This window comes from Trichoderma camerunense (genome assembly GCF_050948025.1).
Source record: "Trichoderma camerunense strain CBS 138272 chromosome Unknown V8C40scaffold_17, whole genome shotgun sequence".
In the NCBI taxonomy this organism is placed as follows: domain Eukaryota; kingdom Fungi; phylum Ascomycota; class Sordariomycetes; order Hypocreales; family Hypocreaceae; genus Trichoderma; species Trichoderma camerunense.
In genome coordinates, this window is record NW_028145353.1 from 620,563 (window position 1) to 638,139 (window position 17,577).

The 17,577-nt window shown below is 49.5% G+C and overlaps 7 protein-coding genes across 7 annotated transcripts; 2 read left to right on the forward strand and 5 right to left on the reverse strand.

The window, feature by feature from the left end:
- Positions 1 to 921: 921 nt before the first annotated feature.
- V8C40DRAFT_253361 (6-O-methylguanine DNA methyltransferase) lies at positions 922 to 1,838 on the forward strand. Its single transcript, XM_083217594.1, has 3 exons — positions 922 to 1,174; positions 1,285 to 1,408; positions 1,487 to 1,838. Exons 1-3 carry the CDS (start codon positions 1,060 to 1,062, stop codon positions 1,626 to 1,628), a joined length of 381 nt encoding a protein of 126 aa, XP_083069895.1. The 5' UTR covers positions 922 to 1,059; the 3' UTR covers positions 1,629 to 1,838.
- A 166-nt stretch (positions 1,839 to 2,004) lies between these two features.
- On the reverse strand, positions 2,005 to 3,055 carry V8C40DRAFT_281767 (aquaporin-like protein; the record flags this gene model as incomplete). The annotated part of the gene is made up of 2 exons (XM_083221675.1): positions 2,737 to 3,055; positions 2,005 to 2,652 (listed from the first exon to the last, which is right to left on the reverse strand). Exons 1-2 carry the CDS (start codon positions 2,995 to 2,997, stop codon positions 2,005 to 2,007), a joined length of 909 nt encoding a protein of 302 aa, XP_083069896.1. The 5' UTR covers positions 2,998 to 3,055.
- Positions 3,056 to 5,570: 2,515 nt separating this feature from the next.
- On the reverse strand, positions 5,571 to 7,224 carry V8C40DRAFT_253367 (uncharacterized protein). The gene is made up of 2 exons (XM_083217595.1): positions 6,765 to 7,224; positions 5,571 to 6,700 (listed from the first exon to the last, which is right to left on the reverse strand). The coding sequence occupies exons 1-2, from the start codon at positions 6,880 to 6,882 to the stop codon at positions 5,661 to 5,663; spliced, it is 1,158 nt and encodes a 385-aa protein (XP_083069897.1). The 5' UTR covers positions 6,883 to 7,224; the 3' UTR covers positions 5,571 to 5,660.
- Positions 7,225 to 8,037: 813 nt separating this feature from the next.
- Positions 8,038 to 9,235, reverse strand: V8C40DRAFT_253370 (serine hydrolase FSH). Its single transcript, XM_083217596.1, has one exon. It carries the CDS (start codon positions 9,137 to 9,139, stop codon positions 8,345 to 8,347), a length of 795 nt encoding a protein of 264 aa, XP_083069898.1. The 5' UTR covers positions 9,140 to 9,235; the 3' UTR covers positions 8,038 to 8,344.
- Positions 9,236 to 9,634: 399 nt separating this feature from the next.
- V8C40DRAFT_253373 (URC4/urg3 family protein) lies at positions 9,635 to 11,392 on the reverse strand. The gene is made up of 4 exons (XM_083217597.1): positions 11,123 to 11,392; positions 10,718 to 11,045; positions 10,442 to 10,615; positions 9,635 to 10,373 (listed from the first exon to the last, which is right to left on the reverse strand). The coding sequence occupies exons 1-4, from the start codon at positions 11,288 to 11,290 to the stop codon at positions 9,742 to 9,744; spliced, it is 1,302 nt and encodes a 433-aa protein (XP_083069899.1). The 5' UTR covers positions 11,291 to 11,392; the 3' UTR covers positions 9,635 to 9,741.
- A 1,274-nt stretch (positions 11,393 to 12,666) lies between these two features.
- Positions 12,667 to 15,162, forward strand: V8C40DRAFT_253380 (major facilitator superfamily domain-containing protein). Its single transcript, XM_083217598.1, has 6 exons — positions 12,667 to 13,312; positions 13,390 to 13,469; positions 13,533 to 13,660; positions 13,727 to 14,451; positions 14,543 to 14,690; positions 14,751 to 15,162. The coding sequence occupies exons 1-6, from the start codon at positions 13,113 to 13,115 to the stop codon at positions 15,099 to 15,101; spliced, it is 1,632 nt and encodes a 543-aa protein (XP_083069900.1). The 5' UTR covers positions 12,667 to 13,112; the 3' UTR covers positions 15,102 to 15,162.
- V8C40DRAFT_253382 (pyridoxal phosphate-dependent decarboxylase family protein) lies at positions 15,136 to 17,437 on the reverse strand. Its single transcript, XM_083217599.1, has one exon. It carries the CDS (start codon positions 16,727 to 16,729, stop codon positions 15,287 to 15,289), a length of 1,443 nt encoding a protein of 480 aa, XP_083069901.1. The 5' UTR covers positions 16,730 to 17,437; the 3' UTR covers positions 15,136 to 15,286.
- Positions 17,438 to 17,577: the final 140 nt, after the last annotated feature.

The following is a 17,577-nucleotide window of genomic DNA, read 5'->3' on the forward strand; positions in this document are numbered from 1 at the left end:
TACTGGATTCGTGCGAGTTTGTTGTTTAACGCCGAGCTGAGAGGGGGAGCTGTAAAAATACGACGAGAAAGGGGGGGAACTTGCATGGAGTCAGTCGATTGATGGCCATGTTATGAGACTCGGAGTTGATGTGATGGATTGGACCTTGTAGATTATTATATGTATACTCTGTAGATGGCTTTTCTTGTTTGAAGTGCTGAATGTGAGATGCGCCCCAATGTGGCACGGGTTCTTTTTATCATTTGTGTTATTGTGTTGTTGTCATCGTTGTGAACTTCTTTATTTTACGTTGGGATTATATGGTTCTCCATGTTTAGGCTGTGTGTAGGGTTGTAGGGTTTCTTGAATGATGGAGGTTTGCTGGTTGGATTTATAATGTAGCGTTTGAAGCGAGATGAATGATTCCTAAGCAATTCTCCCGTTGCGGTCGGTGGGGAAGAGTCATGTTTACGGGGTATGATTTAGTGATAGTTTATAAATTGAAGCATTGAGCAGGAGCAGTTGATGTTATATATATTGAGATAATCGTAGGACACACATTTTCTGCTTGTTTGGATGATATGAAACTAATCTGGGGACTGAGCAACATGTTTGGTCAAGATGGCCTCAATTGTGAGGAGTGCCTTGCTTGCACTGTTCAAAGGCGGCAGCTTGAAAGAGGTCCCGTCATCTAGCATTTCAGGTTTCAATAATTCTAAGCTACAAACACCTGTTCATCCTAGAGCTAGAAATAATACTGACAAGATAAAATACGTTGTTTTTTTACGACTATTATCTAGTGGTTAAGTATAGACTTCATATTTCTCTCTGTGGCAATAGCATTATTAGGTACTTGGCTAATGATTGCTGCAATGCCTGTGACGCTGCAAGTCTGTTACAAAGCCCCGAAAGCCCCACCAAATTTCTCTGTCACTGATTCACGCCCTTTGCTCAACTTCTCCCCTTTCACCGACTCAAGCAATCTCACTTCTCATCCATCATTTGCTTTAAAAAAGCTATTGTTTCTGTTACTGTGCTCTATGTGATTTTATACACTCATTTCGTTCCTTAGAAGAGCACATGGCGCGGTCGGACGAAGCTCAAGCTTTCTTCCATGCGGTTTACTCTGCCGCTCAGCAGATTCCGTATGGAAAGGTGACGACTTATGCGCACATTGCTTACCTCGTCGGCACACGTACGTTTTTCTCTGGATGCACAATTGAAAGAGAGCTTTGAACTCTCTTCTCAATTGCATATACTGCTTGTGATGAATTGGTGATGGAGATGCTGATGAGGGGACAATAGCGCAGCGGCCGAGACAAGTGGGCGTTTGTATGAAGCATTTGCCTCATGACGAGGACGCCGTGTTTAACAGCTCGAATGTGCCGTGGCAGAGGGTGATTAATTCCAAGGGAGCGGTATCGCCGAGGTGAGTTTTAGTGTATAGTGACACTTGTCCTTGTCAAGCGGATGAATTTATTTGTCTGTCATTAATGCTAATTTTTAGATCACAACCTTCGGGCGCCGCGAATCAAGCTACAGAACTGCAAAGGGAAGGAGTTGAAGTGACCCGGACTGCAATGGGTGAGTATACGGTCGACTTGGAAGTGTACGGGTGGTTTCCAGAGGAATTGGCCGAGGAAGAGTGAAGAGGGTAACTGGTATCCATCAGTGAAGAGCTTTATTTCACTTGGGAATCATCATGGCAGAGGAAGAGTGAAGAGGATGACAGGTATCCATCAAGGAAGAGCTGAGTACGATGTATTTCACTGAGCGATCGTGAGCGCACAATCAATTGAGAGTATAGATTGTAGATTATAAATGTATACATATGCAATATGATATATGAAGTATACAAAGTTTGCTTTTCAATTGCTTCGCAGCATAATGGGCTTCCTCTCAGAGGAAACATGCAGCCTATTCCTACACGCCCATACCTATGTTCGTCCGTTATTCATGTTGAATACATAATCATGAGATTTTACAACATTCTGTTTTATATCCGCCATAGGTCATTTGACCATCTTAAACGGCCTGAAATCCCTGTGGTGCGGAGGAAGTCTGAGCAACTCCGCTGTCTCGCGGCTCCGATGGTACGTGCTCCTTTGCTCCGTTAGTGCTGTTGCTGTACTGTCTGTCACCCGTAGGGATGGTGAAACCTGCAGGTGTCTTCTTAACAGTGTTGTCGTCATCCTGGCCGGGGTTGGCAGTGTGATACTCTAGCCACTTGAGAATGGTGTAGACGGCAAAGGCGAGAAGAGAGCCCAAGAACGGTCCAACCCAGTAGATCCACTGGTAGCCCGTGAAATCGGTAACGACAGCTGGGCCAAACGATCGGGCTGGGTTGATGCCTGTTCCGGTGAAGTTTGTGCCGCAAATGTGGGCGATGAAGACGGCGAGGCCAATGCCCAGGGGCGCCAAGAACGTGGCTCGGTGCTTTTCCACGGCGAGAAAGTAGACGGTGATGACGAGCTGCGCCGTGAGGAACATTTCGATGAAGAGGCCGCGGGAGATGCTGGTGCCGGAAGCGAGCTTGTTGGCTACTAGCAGAGGACCGGGGAGGAGGGCATCAGTCACTGCTGCGGCAGCGATGCCGGCGACGATTTGAGTGGGAAAGATGAGGAGACCACGGAGCGGCTTGACTGCACCGACAAGAACGAGACCAAGTGTGACCTTGTAGCTGGAATTAATACAAAATCTCATGAAAACCGGGGGGAGTATTGCAAAGTGTGGCATAATGAGAGGTTCGTCACTTACAGCAGGGTTGAACATGCCGCCCGTCACTCTGTAAAAGACCCATACATTGACGGCTAGTGCAGCTCCGAAAGAAGAAGCAACGTATAAGAGCGAAAAAGGGAATAGAGGTGCGTTGGGGTTTGTTGGATCATTGTTGTCGAGGGCGGCCTGGGTGCCGATGAAGGACATGAGGAGGAACATGAAGGTTCCGCAGAATTCGCCAAAGACGACGACAATCTCATTGCGGATGGGTTCGCGCGGAGGGGCGTATTGACGATGCATGCTGGGCAGTTTCTCGTCGTGGTATGCCTATCCAGGGGGTGAAGGATGGATGTTCTTGGTGATATCGTATACTTGGGATAATAAGAGGGAACACGAAGAGAGCTGAGAATTCTATATATACTGCTCAGTCTTGTGTGATACGGGTTGATGGGCTACCTATAACGAAAATTTTTGCCACAGTGACCTCTCGACAACTCTCTTATTATTTCCCAATCCTTAATCCTTTGTACTTGCACATTCTTCTCTGAGCTAGGTAATCCCGCTCCCACATGTGGAGCTTTCTGACGACGGCATCTCAGCTAGATAAGGTGCAGAGGCCGGCCCTGATTGAGTTTGAAAGCCACAAAAGGGCTTTTCTCATGAATGGATACTGCTGGTGCCATTCCGGAATTAGCCAACGGCACACAAGTCTCGATAAAGGTGCTGATGACGGTCAAGGCCGGGAGGTCTTTTGTATTTACGCCAGTTTTCTCAAGGTAGCTATTTGAGCGAGAGGTCTAGTATTTACATGTATATAACCCATTTACAAGAATTCCAGCAAGAATTCCAGCCTTACAACGGGCTGGTATTGAGGCTACGAGCTTGTGTGGAAGTTCTATTGAGTCCCAAGCCTCTTGCATAATCACTCGCAATCGATCATGGGTTACGGTCTCTTGTGGGTAGGCATTTTGAATCCAACCTGTCATTCAGTTCTATACTTGATTAATAAGGTCTAAACCAAGTCTCAAGGACAGCCAATCGGTAACTAGAGTACTGTGGACATCCAGTTCCTTAAGGGTATCAGCCGTAGTGTACATGTAGGTAGATGCGTTATCTTATAGTGGGTTGGATATATTTGGATCCAGCCCCGTATTAACGTTACAATTCTTTTATAATAGCCGGCTTTAGTTAGCGAACTACATTGCTTTCCCTTGAACACGGAAGGACTTTTGTATGCGTCACTGGAAATGTAACGCCAGAGCCTCCAACCTCTCTTCTGTATTTTCTTAATACTGATACCCGCTGGATCAAACTTTTCACCAGCTTCTTTTAGTTACTCCAAGCTCTCTTGTGGATGCCCGGCGAAACCCAGATCTCGTTAGGCTAAAGGGCCGTAGCCTATCGTGCGAGAGTTCAGTCGCGATGCTCTACTGCAAAAGCCAGCTGAAGCTGACGATACTACTTACTAACTGACCAATGGGTGGATTAACTCGTCCGACTGTGGCGTTGTTAGTCCAGCTGCCATCACGCGTGGCGAATACAATAAGAACCCACGTTCTAACCAGGTGCATCAGAGCTGAAGAGGCCGAATGCGGCGCCGGTTTGCTGGATCAATCATTGACGGAGATGGCAACGGCTGTGGCGCATGGAGGGATGCGAAGTGGCTGGCGATTGCGGCCACAAGATTCAAATTTGCACCCTCACAAGGTGCTCGTGTTCTGCCTCGGTCCAACTACTTGGTCCTAAGTGACGATTGGCCTGAGTGAAGCACGTTGAGAACCGAAGCGCGAGGTAGCAATACAGGAGAGTAGATGGTAATCCCCTCCTGCAGAGATGCCTAGCCCAAGCATCGTATTTTACAATCGGTGGTTGCACTACCGGTGCACCATGACTAACTAGACACAATATGAGTGCCAATACAACTCAGACAGCACTGTTTTTTTTTAAAGCGACCAAATTTGCCCACGATATGGATGGAGTATAGAGTTGACATATGCAGAACACATGGAGTCACCGTGCCCACTCTTGGTGCCAAAACATGCAGCTTACACGGCAAGGACCCTCACTGAAGCTGAACTTTGATGCCCGTCAACCCGTCTGACTACACCCGAAGCGTCGTCGGGGGGAAAACTGGTAAACGGCAATAAGTAGCTCGGCTTAATTGTGGGCGAAGTCCAGCTGGGATTGTTTTTTTTTTTTTTTCCCAAGCGCCTTCGCACGAGCTGGAGACGCCGCATCCGTGTTTAAGGTTTTGTGCCAGGCGCCAGCCACAACCAGCCCGAGGATTCCGGTTCGTGATGATCCCGCGGTTCGGATGCTTGGTGAAGCCGACTCTACAGATGTTTGACCTGACGATCCCCGCGGGCAGTAGTAACATAAAACGGCCGCCCGAAGAAGAGCTAAGCTGGAGTGGTGGGAGACAAGGGCCCTGAGATGCTGAGCTGCGAGTCACGGATATCTGAGACATTGGATTTAACATCCTGGATCCTTGAGAGCGGCTCATAGATAGATAGTATACGAGTGATGTAACCCTTGGGGTCGAGGGGTCATTGTGAGCTTGATAGAGGGTGAGCGGGAGACGGCGTCGGCGAAGACCGCAAAGCCATTCCTGACAATGACAAGATCTCACAGGAAGATCAGGCAATTAAAGTTTTGTTTTGTTTCTCCCCAAGCGAAGAAAAACAGACCCGTTCGTGATGGGACCTCCTATAGGCCAATAATGGTTCTGCATAGGACGGCACGGGGAAGCCTCAAAGACGCGGTGGCGCGGCGCCTCTTACCTTTACATAAGAATACATATGAAGATGAGAGGGACTCTACTAAGATCGTCAATGTCATACACGGGTGATAGATGATGGAGTTTTTGTAAATATCGTTATTATATTATTCAAGCTCATGTTTGTAATCATTCCCTCATTACTCGTGAAAACCTATCAAAACCTATCCCGTCTCCCTTCAAGCGTTCAAGCGTACTTGATGTCGCCATCGATGGGACGGGGCCCACTGTCTGCATACGAGGGAGGGGGAGGGACATATGGGTAGCTCTGTTGCTCGGCTGAATGTCCTTGTGCTTGTCCTTGTTGAGGATAGTTGCCTTGAGGAGCTGGTTGTTGGTGGTGCCCTGGACTCGGAGGCGGCAGCTGCTCGTGGGATGATGCCTGCAAGACACCAGCCTCGGCACCCTTTAGGACGCTGAATAGCGTTTGGGCTCCAGCAGGCCACATTCCTGGAGGCCCTTGGGATGGGACTTGGCCCTTTAGGATTTGGTCCACGGAGACGGTTTGTCCGTAAAACGCAGCATTGGCATCCTTGCGTTCGGCTACGACGGTGCCGTCAACACGGATCCCGGCATAGAAGCCCCGCGACTTGACATATGAAAAGACGGGCTTGGTTGCGCTGGCGCTGAGGCTCCGCCGGTGGCTCTTCTTGTCTGCCGCTTCGGGTGGCTGCAAGCTCTGCTGCTGCTGCGACTGTTGGTCCTGTCCTTGTCCTTGTCCTTGTCCTTGTGACGATGGAGGCCGTCCGTCGTCTCTGGCCGTCTTTGCATCCAGGGATGTGCCAAACTCAACCGCCGCACCAGCACCGTAAGGGCCAGCCACCACGGCTAAATCGCTGCCCAGGCTAACGCGAGTGTTGGTGAAGGCTGCGAGGGCCTCTCTGTTGTTGATTACACAGACACAGTCGTAGATATCGAGGCCGATCTGGAACCCTCCGCCGACAGAGTGCAGCTGGATGCCCGAAGGAGGACTCCAACTCCCGTCAGGTAGCCGCGCAATGAGGATTCCTGATCCTGTTGCACCAGATATCTGGAAGCCAGCGCGGAGAGTGGTGAAGATGGCAAGCCCAACAGCCTTGGAGATGATCTTGGGAGGGATCGTGACAATGACGCGGTTCTTGGGCTTCTCCTTTGTAGGGTCGATGACTCTGTCGGTCGACTCTCTCGCGTTGGGATCGGTCGAGGTGGGCACCGAAGTGGCAGCAGGATCGGCATAGACTCCCTTTTCTAAATACACGATTGAGTGAGCAACGATCCTGTGGAAACCAAACTAACAGAGGAACAAACTTACTGCAGAACGCCTTGAGTATTGTCGCAGCCTTTTCACACTCCTTGTCCAGCGTCTCGGGAAGGAAGCTCTGGCTGCCGAGCTTATGCGCAATGCTGTTGATGGGCGCTGCGGCCTTCATGCCAAAAGCAGAGAGGCGTTCACTCCAGCCAGACTTGTGATGTCCCTGTTCATCGCCAGATCCGTGCTGTGGAGATGGAGGCGCATGTTGCTGCTGGTGTTGCTGGTACTGCTGCTGGCTGTCTCCTTGAGGCTGATATCCCGCAGGACTCGGAGGTTCGTTGAGGTTGTTGGATGGTTGCGGTGCAAAGAAGGGATTCGCAGGATTGTAGGCGGGGATGGAGTAGCTGGAAGTCTGCTGTTGCGGCACCTGAACTTGGGGATTGTATGGTTGCTGTTGTTGACTGTGTTGTTGTGAGAAGTCTTGAGGCGGCTGATATTGCTGCTGCTGCTGCTGCTGCTGGTGTTGCTGCTGTGGCGCATAGCTCTGGGATGGTGGAGGTCCAGGAGGAGGAGGCGGGAAATGCTGCTGCTCCGTTGGCCGGTGATCTTGTTGCTGGTGTTGCTGGTGTTGATCCTGCTGGTGAGCATCCTGAGGCTGGTAGGACTGCGACTCGGACTGCTGAGGAGGCGGCGCAAACTGAGGATAGGATTGCTGTTGCTGCTGCTGAGGCGGAGGAGGTCCAGGAGGAGGAGGTGGGAAATGCTGCTCCGTCTGGGGAGGATGCGATTGGTGATCTTGCTGCTGTTGCTGCTGAGCTGGTGGAGGCCCATGAGGGGGAGGCGGGAAATACTGCTCCCCCGGAGCTTGATTCTGGTGCGCCTCGGAGCTGGACATGATCTCTATAGCTTCTGATACCGTATTCAATTCTTTAGAGACAATTCGACGAGTCTATCGTTGACTCCCTTTCGGTTAAGGTTATGTAGATGCCCCTCGCAGAGTTGAGATCCAGTTGATTGCGGGGGATTCGCCAAGCGTCATGATCCCAGCTTCAGCGGGGAATCCTTGACGATCCTGAAGTAGATGACTAAGCCTGAAGATCTCATCTCGTTTTCTATTGTTGGCTGTCGAATTAGCCATGGTGATGGCGATCTGGGTATCAATTGGGATGTGATTTTCATAGGGGGCGATTACAAGGTGAGAAGAAGAGCAAGGCCCTGACAAAAGCTTGAATCTTGTGTGCGGAAATGCCCCTTGTCGTAGTACAGAGCTGGCTTGCATGATGCATGATGCATGTCATGGTCACAAAGTAAGTCAAGAAGAAGGACACATATGCTGCTAAGATGGATCGTATTCCAGTGTCCTGTATTCTTTGGATAGAACAGAATAAAAGCATCAATTTCCTTTGTATATATCCTTTCTAAACTCTTTGCCCCCTATCTATTCATATCTCTTTGGCCTAATCAAATGGCGTCTGCATTCCGCACGGCATAGCTAAAAAGCCCAGTGCGTATAAGTGCGGTGCCTCGTCCAAACGTAAAAAAATCGCCGGCTACATTGATCAAAAGAGCCCAATTTTCTCCCCATCCCTTCGCCTTGCGCCAATCCGTGGTCCCCTGTCTTTTATTTTTGCTGGTCTTCACTACCAGGCATCGTCATAGTAAAACTCCATGCCAGTTCTCTCGGCCAACTGCAAGATCATGTTGACGGTTCGCTCCACGTCTCCCCGACTGATCGGTAGTCGGTGGCCTCCATCCCACTCAAATAGCTTCGCCGTCCCCTTCTTGCTATACTGGTACAGCTTCCTGTGGTTGAAAAGCGCCGCGTCTTGCAGCCCGTGGATGTGCAGCGTCGGTGTCAGCACCATGTGCGTTTCGTCTGTCGTGTCCTCTTCAGGCCAATCGGCGTAGTCGTACGACATCCTCTCGCCGGCGTGAATCAAGTGTCGCGGCTTGGTAAGTGTGCCTGTCCGGTCAATGTGTACGATGGGCCCGGGAGCGTGCATGATGACGGCGAAACGGAACTTGATGCCCGGCAGCGGCCTCTTGGAATCGTCTTCGATGTGATCCTGAGCCCAGAGAAGACTCGACGAGATGACGCCGCCCTGGGAGAAGCCTATCAATCCTGCCCATTCGCCGGTGCCCTTGTCCGCATCTATCGCGTCTTGGAGCTGCTTCGCCATATTCTTGGACGCAATCACGGGGTCCATCTCCTCGTGGGCGTCCTTGTAGGCCAGCCACCGTTTAAATGGCGCGAGCTCGGCGAAGATGTTGGCTACCGCCGGGTGCGCTTCATCCTCCATGTGGCCATCGACAAAGACGAATCGAAACTTGTCCTTGAGCTTGCCCATGATGGCTCGGCATTGGATCTCGAAGACTTGGGCATTGACGCCCGCGCCGTGGATGCAGAGAATGCGCGGCAGACTGAGATCCTCCATTTTCGCAGTGACCGTGTGTGCTTCTGGTGGTGAAGGAATCAATTCGGCGGTTTGAGGACACGGGCGGTATTATATCCATGCATGTTACTGCTCGTCTTACTTGCGAAGGATTAGGGGTCCATGTAGGTAATCACATGTAATGCACGAAGATGGAGCCCCGCACACGCAGGGTAATGTTCCATTGCTGGTCCATGTGAGATCGGCCATTTTCTTATCATGCTGATGCGTAGGTATTACTCCGTGAGTCATATAATGATGCTGTAAACGTGGGAAGTGGGAGATGTGGCACGAGTGCTCCCTAGCTTCAATTGCCCATCAAGTACGGAGTCCGAAATGGTATTACAATGAGGAGAATTGTTTCGACATAGTGTAACATGCTCGTGCTCTGCAACGATGAATCCATAAAACTAAACACATACTGGGTATAGAGCCTGGAGGTGCCCTGGCATTATAACCTGGTATATCTCCATGATACTACGGGACGGGATAGGAAGGTAAGTAAATATCAATCGGCAGTCATTGACGAATCGCATTATTGCTAGCTAGATACCCAAACCATCATCTATTAGAATGAGAATAGTTGGCACACGCTCCCAAACCCATTAGAAAAGAGTTCCATCTCCATCAATTAGTATCGGGCTGGATCTCGTCTCCGGTCGATGCTTGGCCGCCAACTCTCTGCCGCTCTTCCAAGATCCAGCTTCCAGCAACTGAGGAAGAGAGAGGGAAACCCCCTGCGGTGCCAAGATATCATTGACGAGCTTATGCAGCTCATCCAAGAGTGCCACCGTCATAGCTCGCCATTCCACAATCACATCTCCGGTGGAAGAGAAGAGCGGCAAGGCTTGACCTGAAGCTTCAATTCCTTTGCTGAGCACTTCGGGCTTCAGCTTCAAAACTCCCATGTCGACAAACAATCCTCCATTGCGGTATTCGGGCAGGCCGGTTCCCGTTTCAATGTTGATCCATTTCAGCTTCAAAACCTTCATAAACGGCACGGTGAGAGAATATCCAAGCCATTGAGTCAGCTTGTGGAATGGATGAATTCCGGCAGTGGGATTTTCGCTGTCGCCAGACTTGTCCTGTAGCACACGAAGAGGCCATGCGTCTCCAATCGGCTGGTTGTTGATGCGTGGGCGGTTTGATGGCCATGCAGGGAGAAGAATACGTTGAAGGATGCTCCAGAGAGCCTCATAGTTGAGCTCTTTATCTTTGCCATCCTTGAGTAAGTAGTCTGATAAAGATACATTAGCATTGATTTACTTCAGTAAAGAAGCATACTGCATGTGAAGAATGACTTGCCAACAAGCAGTCCAGGACGACCAGTCTCTCCAAAAATCTCCGGGATAGAAAGAAGGGACTTTCCAAAGTTGTTCAGCAGCTCAATTCGTGATGCAACACCCACCATAGGATTCTGGGGGGTGATTTGGAAGTGGTGGACGAAAGCGTCTTCGGTGAACTTGCCGAGGCCATGTCCTGTGCACTGTCAGCCGGGATGCCAATCATGCTTGTGTGTGCTATTCTTAGAGAAGAGCGGCAGGACAAAAGAGGCAAAGCAAAAGAGAGGAGACAAAGTACCATCTACTGTAGACTTGTTTCCATCTGTAGCTGAACCGAAGGCTCCAGCGTTAAACATGTACAGCGAGGCTACGGCGATGCCTTCACTGCGCCCATACGCCTTGTCGCTTCCAGGCTCACGAAAGGCCCAAGTGTCACCTGCGCCAGCATCGAGCAACACAGACACGAAGAAGAGATCGATGAGGCGGCGCGTAATTTCCACGTCGTCCACTCCGCTGTCTTGCCATGTTTGGACCAGGATTTCCAGCCGGGTGACGCCTCCGATGCTGAAATGCTCCCACCTTCCATGAGGCGGAATCTCAGCATATCGGTCGGGGCCAAAGTCTCGCTGCACTCACGCCGTTAACAATGCCGAACGTCCGAGCTTCGTCGATGAGAAAAGAGAGGTCGGCGGAATAGGCTTACCGAGATGACACCGGCGACGAATTCTGCCGTCTCTTTCATCCGGCCCTCATCAAGCACGAAGTTGTTGAGGCCCCCATTTCGGGCCGCTTCTAAGACGATCCGTGAGCGCTCTCGGACCGCGCGGAGACTCTTGAGATAGTCAATCTCCGATGCAAGAGTAGCCGCCATTATGAAGCTCTAAGGTGATTAACGACTGAATCAATGTAAACTATTTGATGGTTTGAAGAAGTAAAAGCTTCAGCTTCAAGATGGGCACGAGACAGGATGACATGCTCCCAATGCCGACCCAACGATAAACGCAGTCCCCCAGATGCCCCGCTTAATTCTTACCCAGGGCGTCTTGTCCCCCCGCAAGCCGTGGCTCGGAGCTTGCCGAGAGGGACCGGACACTGCCGTTTGCTATAGATCGCGTTGTTCTTTGCAAGGGGAATATCAAAGAAGCAATCGAAAACATTGATGGAAATGGATGATGCTTGATGGAGAGGAGATGTAAAAGTAGTTGTGATGACGGTGTTGAAAGCCCAGTCGTGAATGTGCCTAGCTGTAATCAGTGAGTGGCTGTTTTTGTGTTCAGGACCCGAAGTTTGCTGTCCAGCATCCTGTGTCTCAAATCGAGAGCTAGAGGTTATACCAGATGCTGGAGGAATATACCCATAGAAGCAATTACTAGAATAAGTTTGCGATACCAGAAGAAAGTACGGATATTTAAGAAGCTGGTATCGGCATAATCTACGAGAGCTGGCTCGATGCCGGTTCAGATCAAGTGGGTAAGGCGTCGTGTTCCCCGCTGACTGAGACTGTGTACAACAGACTGAGCCAAGATCCACCTAAATCCATCAACTTCCTGGGATACAAGATTTGGTAGCAGCTAAACGAAGAAGTTAAAGAGACTTGAATCACATGAAAGGGACGGTAATCTACATGAAGTTGGTATATGCATGTCCGTTATAGCAAAATGGCATCTGTTGCGTAAGCGCCCAGTGCGAGCGATAGGCCTCATACCGCGAGTTGCTAGTAGACTCGTCGAATCACACATAGAGGCCGTCAAATGCTGTAGATACTTACTTCTTCATGTCAAGTAGCGGGTAATAGAAAAGGGAACCGGCAGAAGAAGGACTAGTGCAACCAGATGCAAGGTGGTGCATGCAACTCCTCGGAATCTTGCGAATGTCACGTCTGGGATCGCCGCTCTCGGAATAGAGCCATATTTCTGACGATGTATGTACCACGATCTGGAAAAGGCTGCATCAACTTGCCCGGGAATAGCTTCCAAAAAGACATGCCCATTTGATAATCTAGAGCCAGAAATAGCACAGGCATCTCAACAGGGATATCAACAATTGATAACTTGCCCGATACATTCAAGCCGTGAGGAAGATAAGGATGAAACACCTCGACACAGTGGGGTACACAAACTCGCGTTCATCTCCATCGGTTCGTCGCCAGTTATCAGCATCCACCATGTGTTACCCATGCAAGAAAGATAAGCAGAGATATAAACAAGAAGCAAAAGAATGCTGGAAGATTCAAGATATCAGTATCCGCTTCATTCTCGACCAATGCAGAGACGTGAAGCCATCAACATCCATCCCCATCCTCCACCGCCCGTAAACGGACTTACTCCACGCCCTTTCCCCCTCTTCCCCAATCGCAAGATCGGCATCTCAACGCACGACCCCCCATGTAACCAATTTGATCAACTGCCGTGTTGGCACATAGCTTGTGTCTTGTGACGTCGATGCAACGCTGATCCAATAATCCAATCGCTGTGTCTTAGACGGCAAAACGGCCAATGTCCGATGCACATACCGGCAACACAAACCGGCAAGACATGGCCGAGATAAAGACCATGAGATCCCTGTATCGAGCTCTTTGCTTCTGGCTTGTGTTCCTCGTGTTCTCCTCTTCTATCGCGCTGTGGCCGGGAGATTGAACTTGTGATCATTTTCGTCTCTTTAAATGAGAAGAAAATCTTTTCGTCATAGCGACCATGCGGAGTCAAGATTTGGATATCGACGAGTCTCAGGTCCCCGGAACGGTTTTGCTCGTTGATGTTGGGCATACCACCGGCACTCTGCATGCTACCAAGCAAACCGACATCATCCTCATCCCAACACCGTCCCCTGATGTAAATGACCCTTTGAACTGGTCGCCATGGCGGAAGCGCCAGCATCTCATTTGCCTGATTGCGTGAGTCTGCAATCCTGCATGTTATAGCTAGAAGTCAACATTGAGACTAATATCGTATATGTGTTACTCCGCCCCAGCTACACTCTGTTCAATGGCATGGCACTGTCCGTGGTATATTCACTTTTGGTCCCGCTGTCCACGGCATTAGACGTCAGCGGTAGGATTCAAAACAGTTCCCATAGGATTCGAGCGCCTGGCTAATGGATTGTTTCGTATACAGTTAGCAATCTCAACGAAGGAACGGGATATATGTTCTTGTTATGCGGCTGGGGCCTGCTTTTCTGGCAGCCGTTCGCTCTTCAATATGGCAAACGATTAACATACCTGCTTTCCATGCTGGGCATAGTTGTAAGTAATGGATAACAAGATGGTGATAGTTCCAATTCTTCCCGTCGCTGAATCTAACATTTGTAGGCTGTCTCTGTTTGGAGTCCATATGCCAAAGGCGAGGGTCAATGGATCGCCCGCAACATCGTCGCTGGCTTTGTTGCCGCACCAATCGAAGCTCTACCAGAAACGTCCATTACAGACATTTACTTTGCCCACGAGCGAGGCACATATATGGGATGGTATGCGTGGATTCTAGCCACTTCCAACTACTTTGCGCCCGTCATCTGCGGCTTCATCAACGATAGTATGGGCTTCAAATGGCCCTTTTACTTCATGGGTATATTCGGCGGTGGCTGCTTCCTCTTCCTTTTCTTTTTCCTTGAAGAGACAAATTATGATCGTGAGCCGTTAGAAGTCATCTACGCCGAAGATGCTCATGGGAGTTCGGTCGAAAAGACAGCATCACCATCACCAGGCGCAACGACTGGCAACGAGAGTGACGAGGCAGCTCTTCCCCAGGACGGCATCAATAGTGTCATGCTCCAAGGCACTGAAAAAACGTATTGGCAGAAACTTGCTTTATTTGATAAACCACGGCCATTCTTGATGCATAGGCGAGCATGGCAGATTCTCAGATTGATTGCCTGGCCTGTCGTCTTCTACTCCGGTTTTTCATACGGCACGTATCTCATCTGGTTCAATATCCTGAACGCAACAGCATCCGTTGTCCTCGGTGGCGCGCCGTACAACTTCCAGCCAAGTATCGTTGGACTGAGCTATTTGGCCTGTTGCGTAGGCGTTGTTCTTGGGTAAGTGTTGTCTTTCCTGCTCTGTTTAATTCGCTACATACATGCGTCCTCATATTTTTACGACGGGCGACTAACGTTATCCTTCTCATAGGTCTGCTTATAGTGGCATCGTCTCAGACTGGTTCGTCATTAAGCTCGCGCGACGTAATCGTGGCATTTTCGAACCCGAGCAACGTCTTTGGCTTTTCGCATTGACGACGATACTGGTGCCGGCTTGCCAAATCCTCTGGGGTGTCGGTGTAAGTCGCCAACTACCTGCCCAACATCAAGTATAGAAATGCTAACTTTACTTGACATAGGCCGCCCATCATGTCCATTGGTTTGGACTCATAGTTGCCATGTGCATACTCGCAGCGTGCAATACAGCTGGCATAACCTTGTCCATTGCATACCTCGTTGACTCGTACCGAGAAGTATCAGGAGATGGGTTAGCATCGTGCATTATCATTCGCAATACCATGAGTTTTGCGATAGGGTATGGCATTACACCTTGGTTGGATGGCATGGGATTGCAAAATTGCTTCATCAGCGTTGCATTCGTTGCGCTAGCCATCTGCGCCATATTCTTGCCATTTATCTGGTATGGCAAAAGACTTCGTAACTTGAAACGAGAGAGCTATTGGCGAAAGGTCAAGCTTAGGAGAGAGTAATAAGACAGCACTCAATCACATAGTTAAGTAATTACGATCTTGTCTACCATTTACTTTTGCCCATGTAAGAATGAGCCTCCGGCCATTTATATCTGATTGCTATATGCAATACAATAACATTTGTGGCTACTTATATACTTGCAGCATAATCTACATGGATGGGGATGAGTTCATATTGTAAACCACTACACTCCATTTGTCTTGCCATTGACACTCGGCAGCAATGACTGGGCAATTTGATTCAGCCCATCTATGATTGCCACCATTTCTTCGCCGCTTAAACCAGGATGTATAGAGCATATTCTCAGCACCAGCACCCCTTTTAATCTTGTCGTCAATGGCGCGGCCAGATTCTGCTCAATCGCCTTTTGGGAAATTTTCGTATTCAAGTCATCCAAGCTTGCTGCAGAGATTCCAGAAGGCTTGTATCGAAAACAGATAATGCCCATCTGCGCTGGACATACAATCTCCCAGTCCGCCAGGCGCTCCAATGATGACTGTGCTATCTCTGCCAGTTCAAATCCGTGGTTGATAGCATCGTCAATTGCATCTAGACCAAGCAGTTGGAAAGAGAACCACAGCTTCATTGCCCTTGCAGGTCGTGTAAGTTCGGGTCCATAGTTCCAGAAATTGGGCAATGACTCGGCTGTTTCGGCGGCGTCTTGAGTATACTCTGCAGTTGTTCCAAAGCTTGAGGTGAGGTTTTTGCGGTTTTGAACAAGGACCATTCCGCAGCCGTAGGTCTGGAAAAGCCATTTATGGGCATCCCAAGAAAGACTGTCACAGAGTTCAATGCCGTTAAGAATGCTGCGGCGCGATTTGCAAAGCAAGGCAGATGCACCGTATGCTCCGTCGGCATGGAGCCACAGGCTTTCCTCCTTCGCAATGGCTGCAAGTTCAGGAAACGGGTCGACAGTGCCGGTGTTCGTTGTCCCTGCGTTCCCAACAATAAGGAACGGAATCTTGCCAGATGCTTTATCTTCTTCAATGGCTGATCGAAGTAGAGTCGTATTTATTCTCATCGTATCATCGCAAGGCACTTTGCAAATTTGTGTATGGTGAAATCCAAGGATTCCCAACCCTTTTGCCAGTGATGAGTGGGTTTGATCAGATGTATAAGCGACTGCTTTGGTCCTTTGTTCAAACGAAAGCTTTTGGTCTCGTGCCACCATGAGCGCAGATAGGTTAGCCATCGAGCCTCCAGAAACGAAACAGCCTCCGGCTGTCTCAGGATACCCAATAACATCTCTTGCTAGCCATGACAAGAGATTCTTTTCCACGGCGCTAGGACCAGAACTTTGATACCAGCTTCCGGCATGCGTATTATAAGCAGAATTGAGAATTTCCCCTAGCCAAGACAAGTCGGATGCTGGAGATGGGATGAAGCCAAAGAATCGTGGATGGTCCATCCTGACACGATATCCGAAAATTTTCTCCGCGTGAGACAGTGTTGCCTCAATCGAGGCGGGTGCCTGCGATGGCTTTGCAATGCTCCCTATTTCTCTCTCATTCTGTGCAGGAATGATGCTTACAATGGGCTGTGAAGGCACGGTTTGTCTTTCCTGCACACAAAGTTCCACAACTTTGTGTGCCAATTCAACGAAACCATCCTTTGGCGCCGCCCCCATTGTGTAGTATTTCTGAGTTTACGATGACCGCCACCTGTAGCTGTGCATAAAAGCAGAGTCTTCTTAGGCCGTCTGTCTTAATATACGATTTCAAGACTCGAATGAAGAATTCTTGTGCATTCTAACTCAGCATTTGACTCATCTGCTGACGGATATCATCGGTTGCGTGGTATTCTTCACTGTTCTCTGGAATTGAAGCGACACCGGCCGGAAGGTCCACCAGCTAAGACCAGTCTTAGGATCCCCAATTTGGAGCAACTGATGAGATTATGGGTCCACTAATCCATCAGCAGCCCAGCGTTACAGACTTGATCAAGGCTGAAGCCAGATAGAATAAGAGCTTGTACATCTGGTCAAGCGTTGGTCCAAAACAGGTACAAGTCAACAATTCTGCGATCTGTATCGCCAGTCTGTTATGTGACAGGTGGCCAGCAGCCTCACCGCGGCCTGGCGCTCTACTCCAGCCCAGGAAACTAAATCGTCGGGGATAAAATCCACTGTAACGCTAGTATGCTGACAAGAGGAAACAGCATCTCCTCGGTATGGCAATTCTGGGCCATAGTCCCGCTTTGCCACGAAAGGGTTGTCCTTAAGACATCTCCGATTTGATGCTTCGGCGATAGTAGAGAACAAGACTTCTCAAAGACCGTCGAAAACCGACGTGAAATTTAGATATCTAATACGGAGTAAAGACGGGTTGACTTAGCAGATGGATGGAGCAGGTTGTGAATCTCCAATTTGGAGACCTTCAAGTGGCTTGCTCATTGGCCGTCTTCGGGCGAATCTCATGCTTTTTGTGGGCTGGAGACCATCCACGCTTATTCCATGTATTTAATCTCTGCGCTACC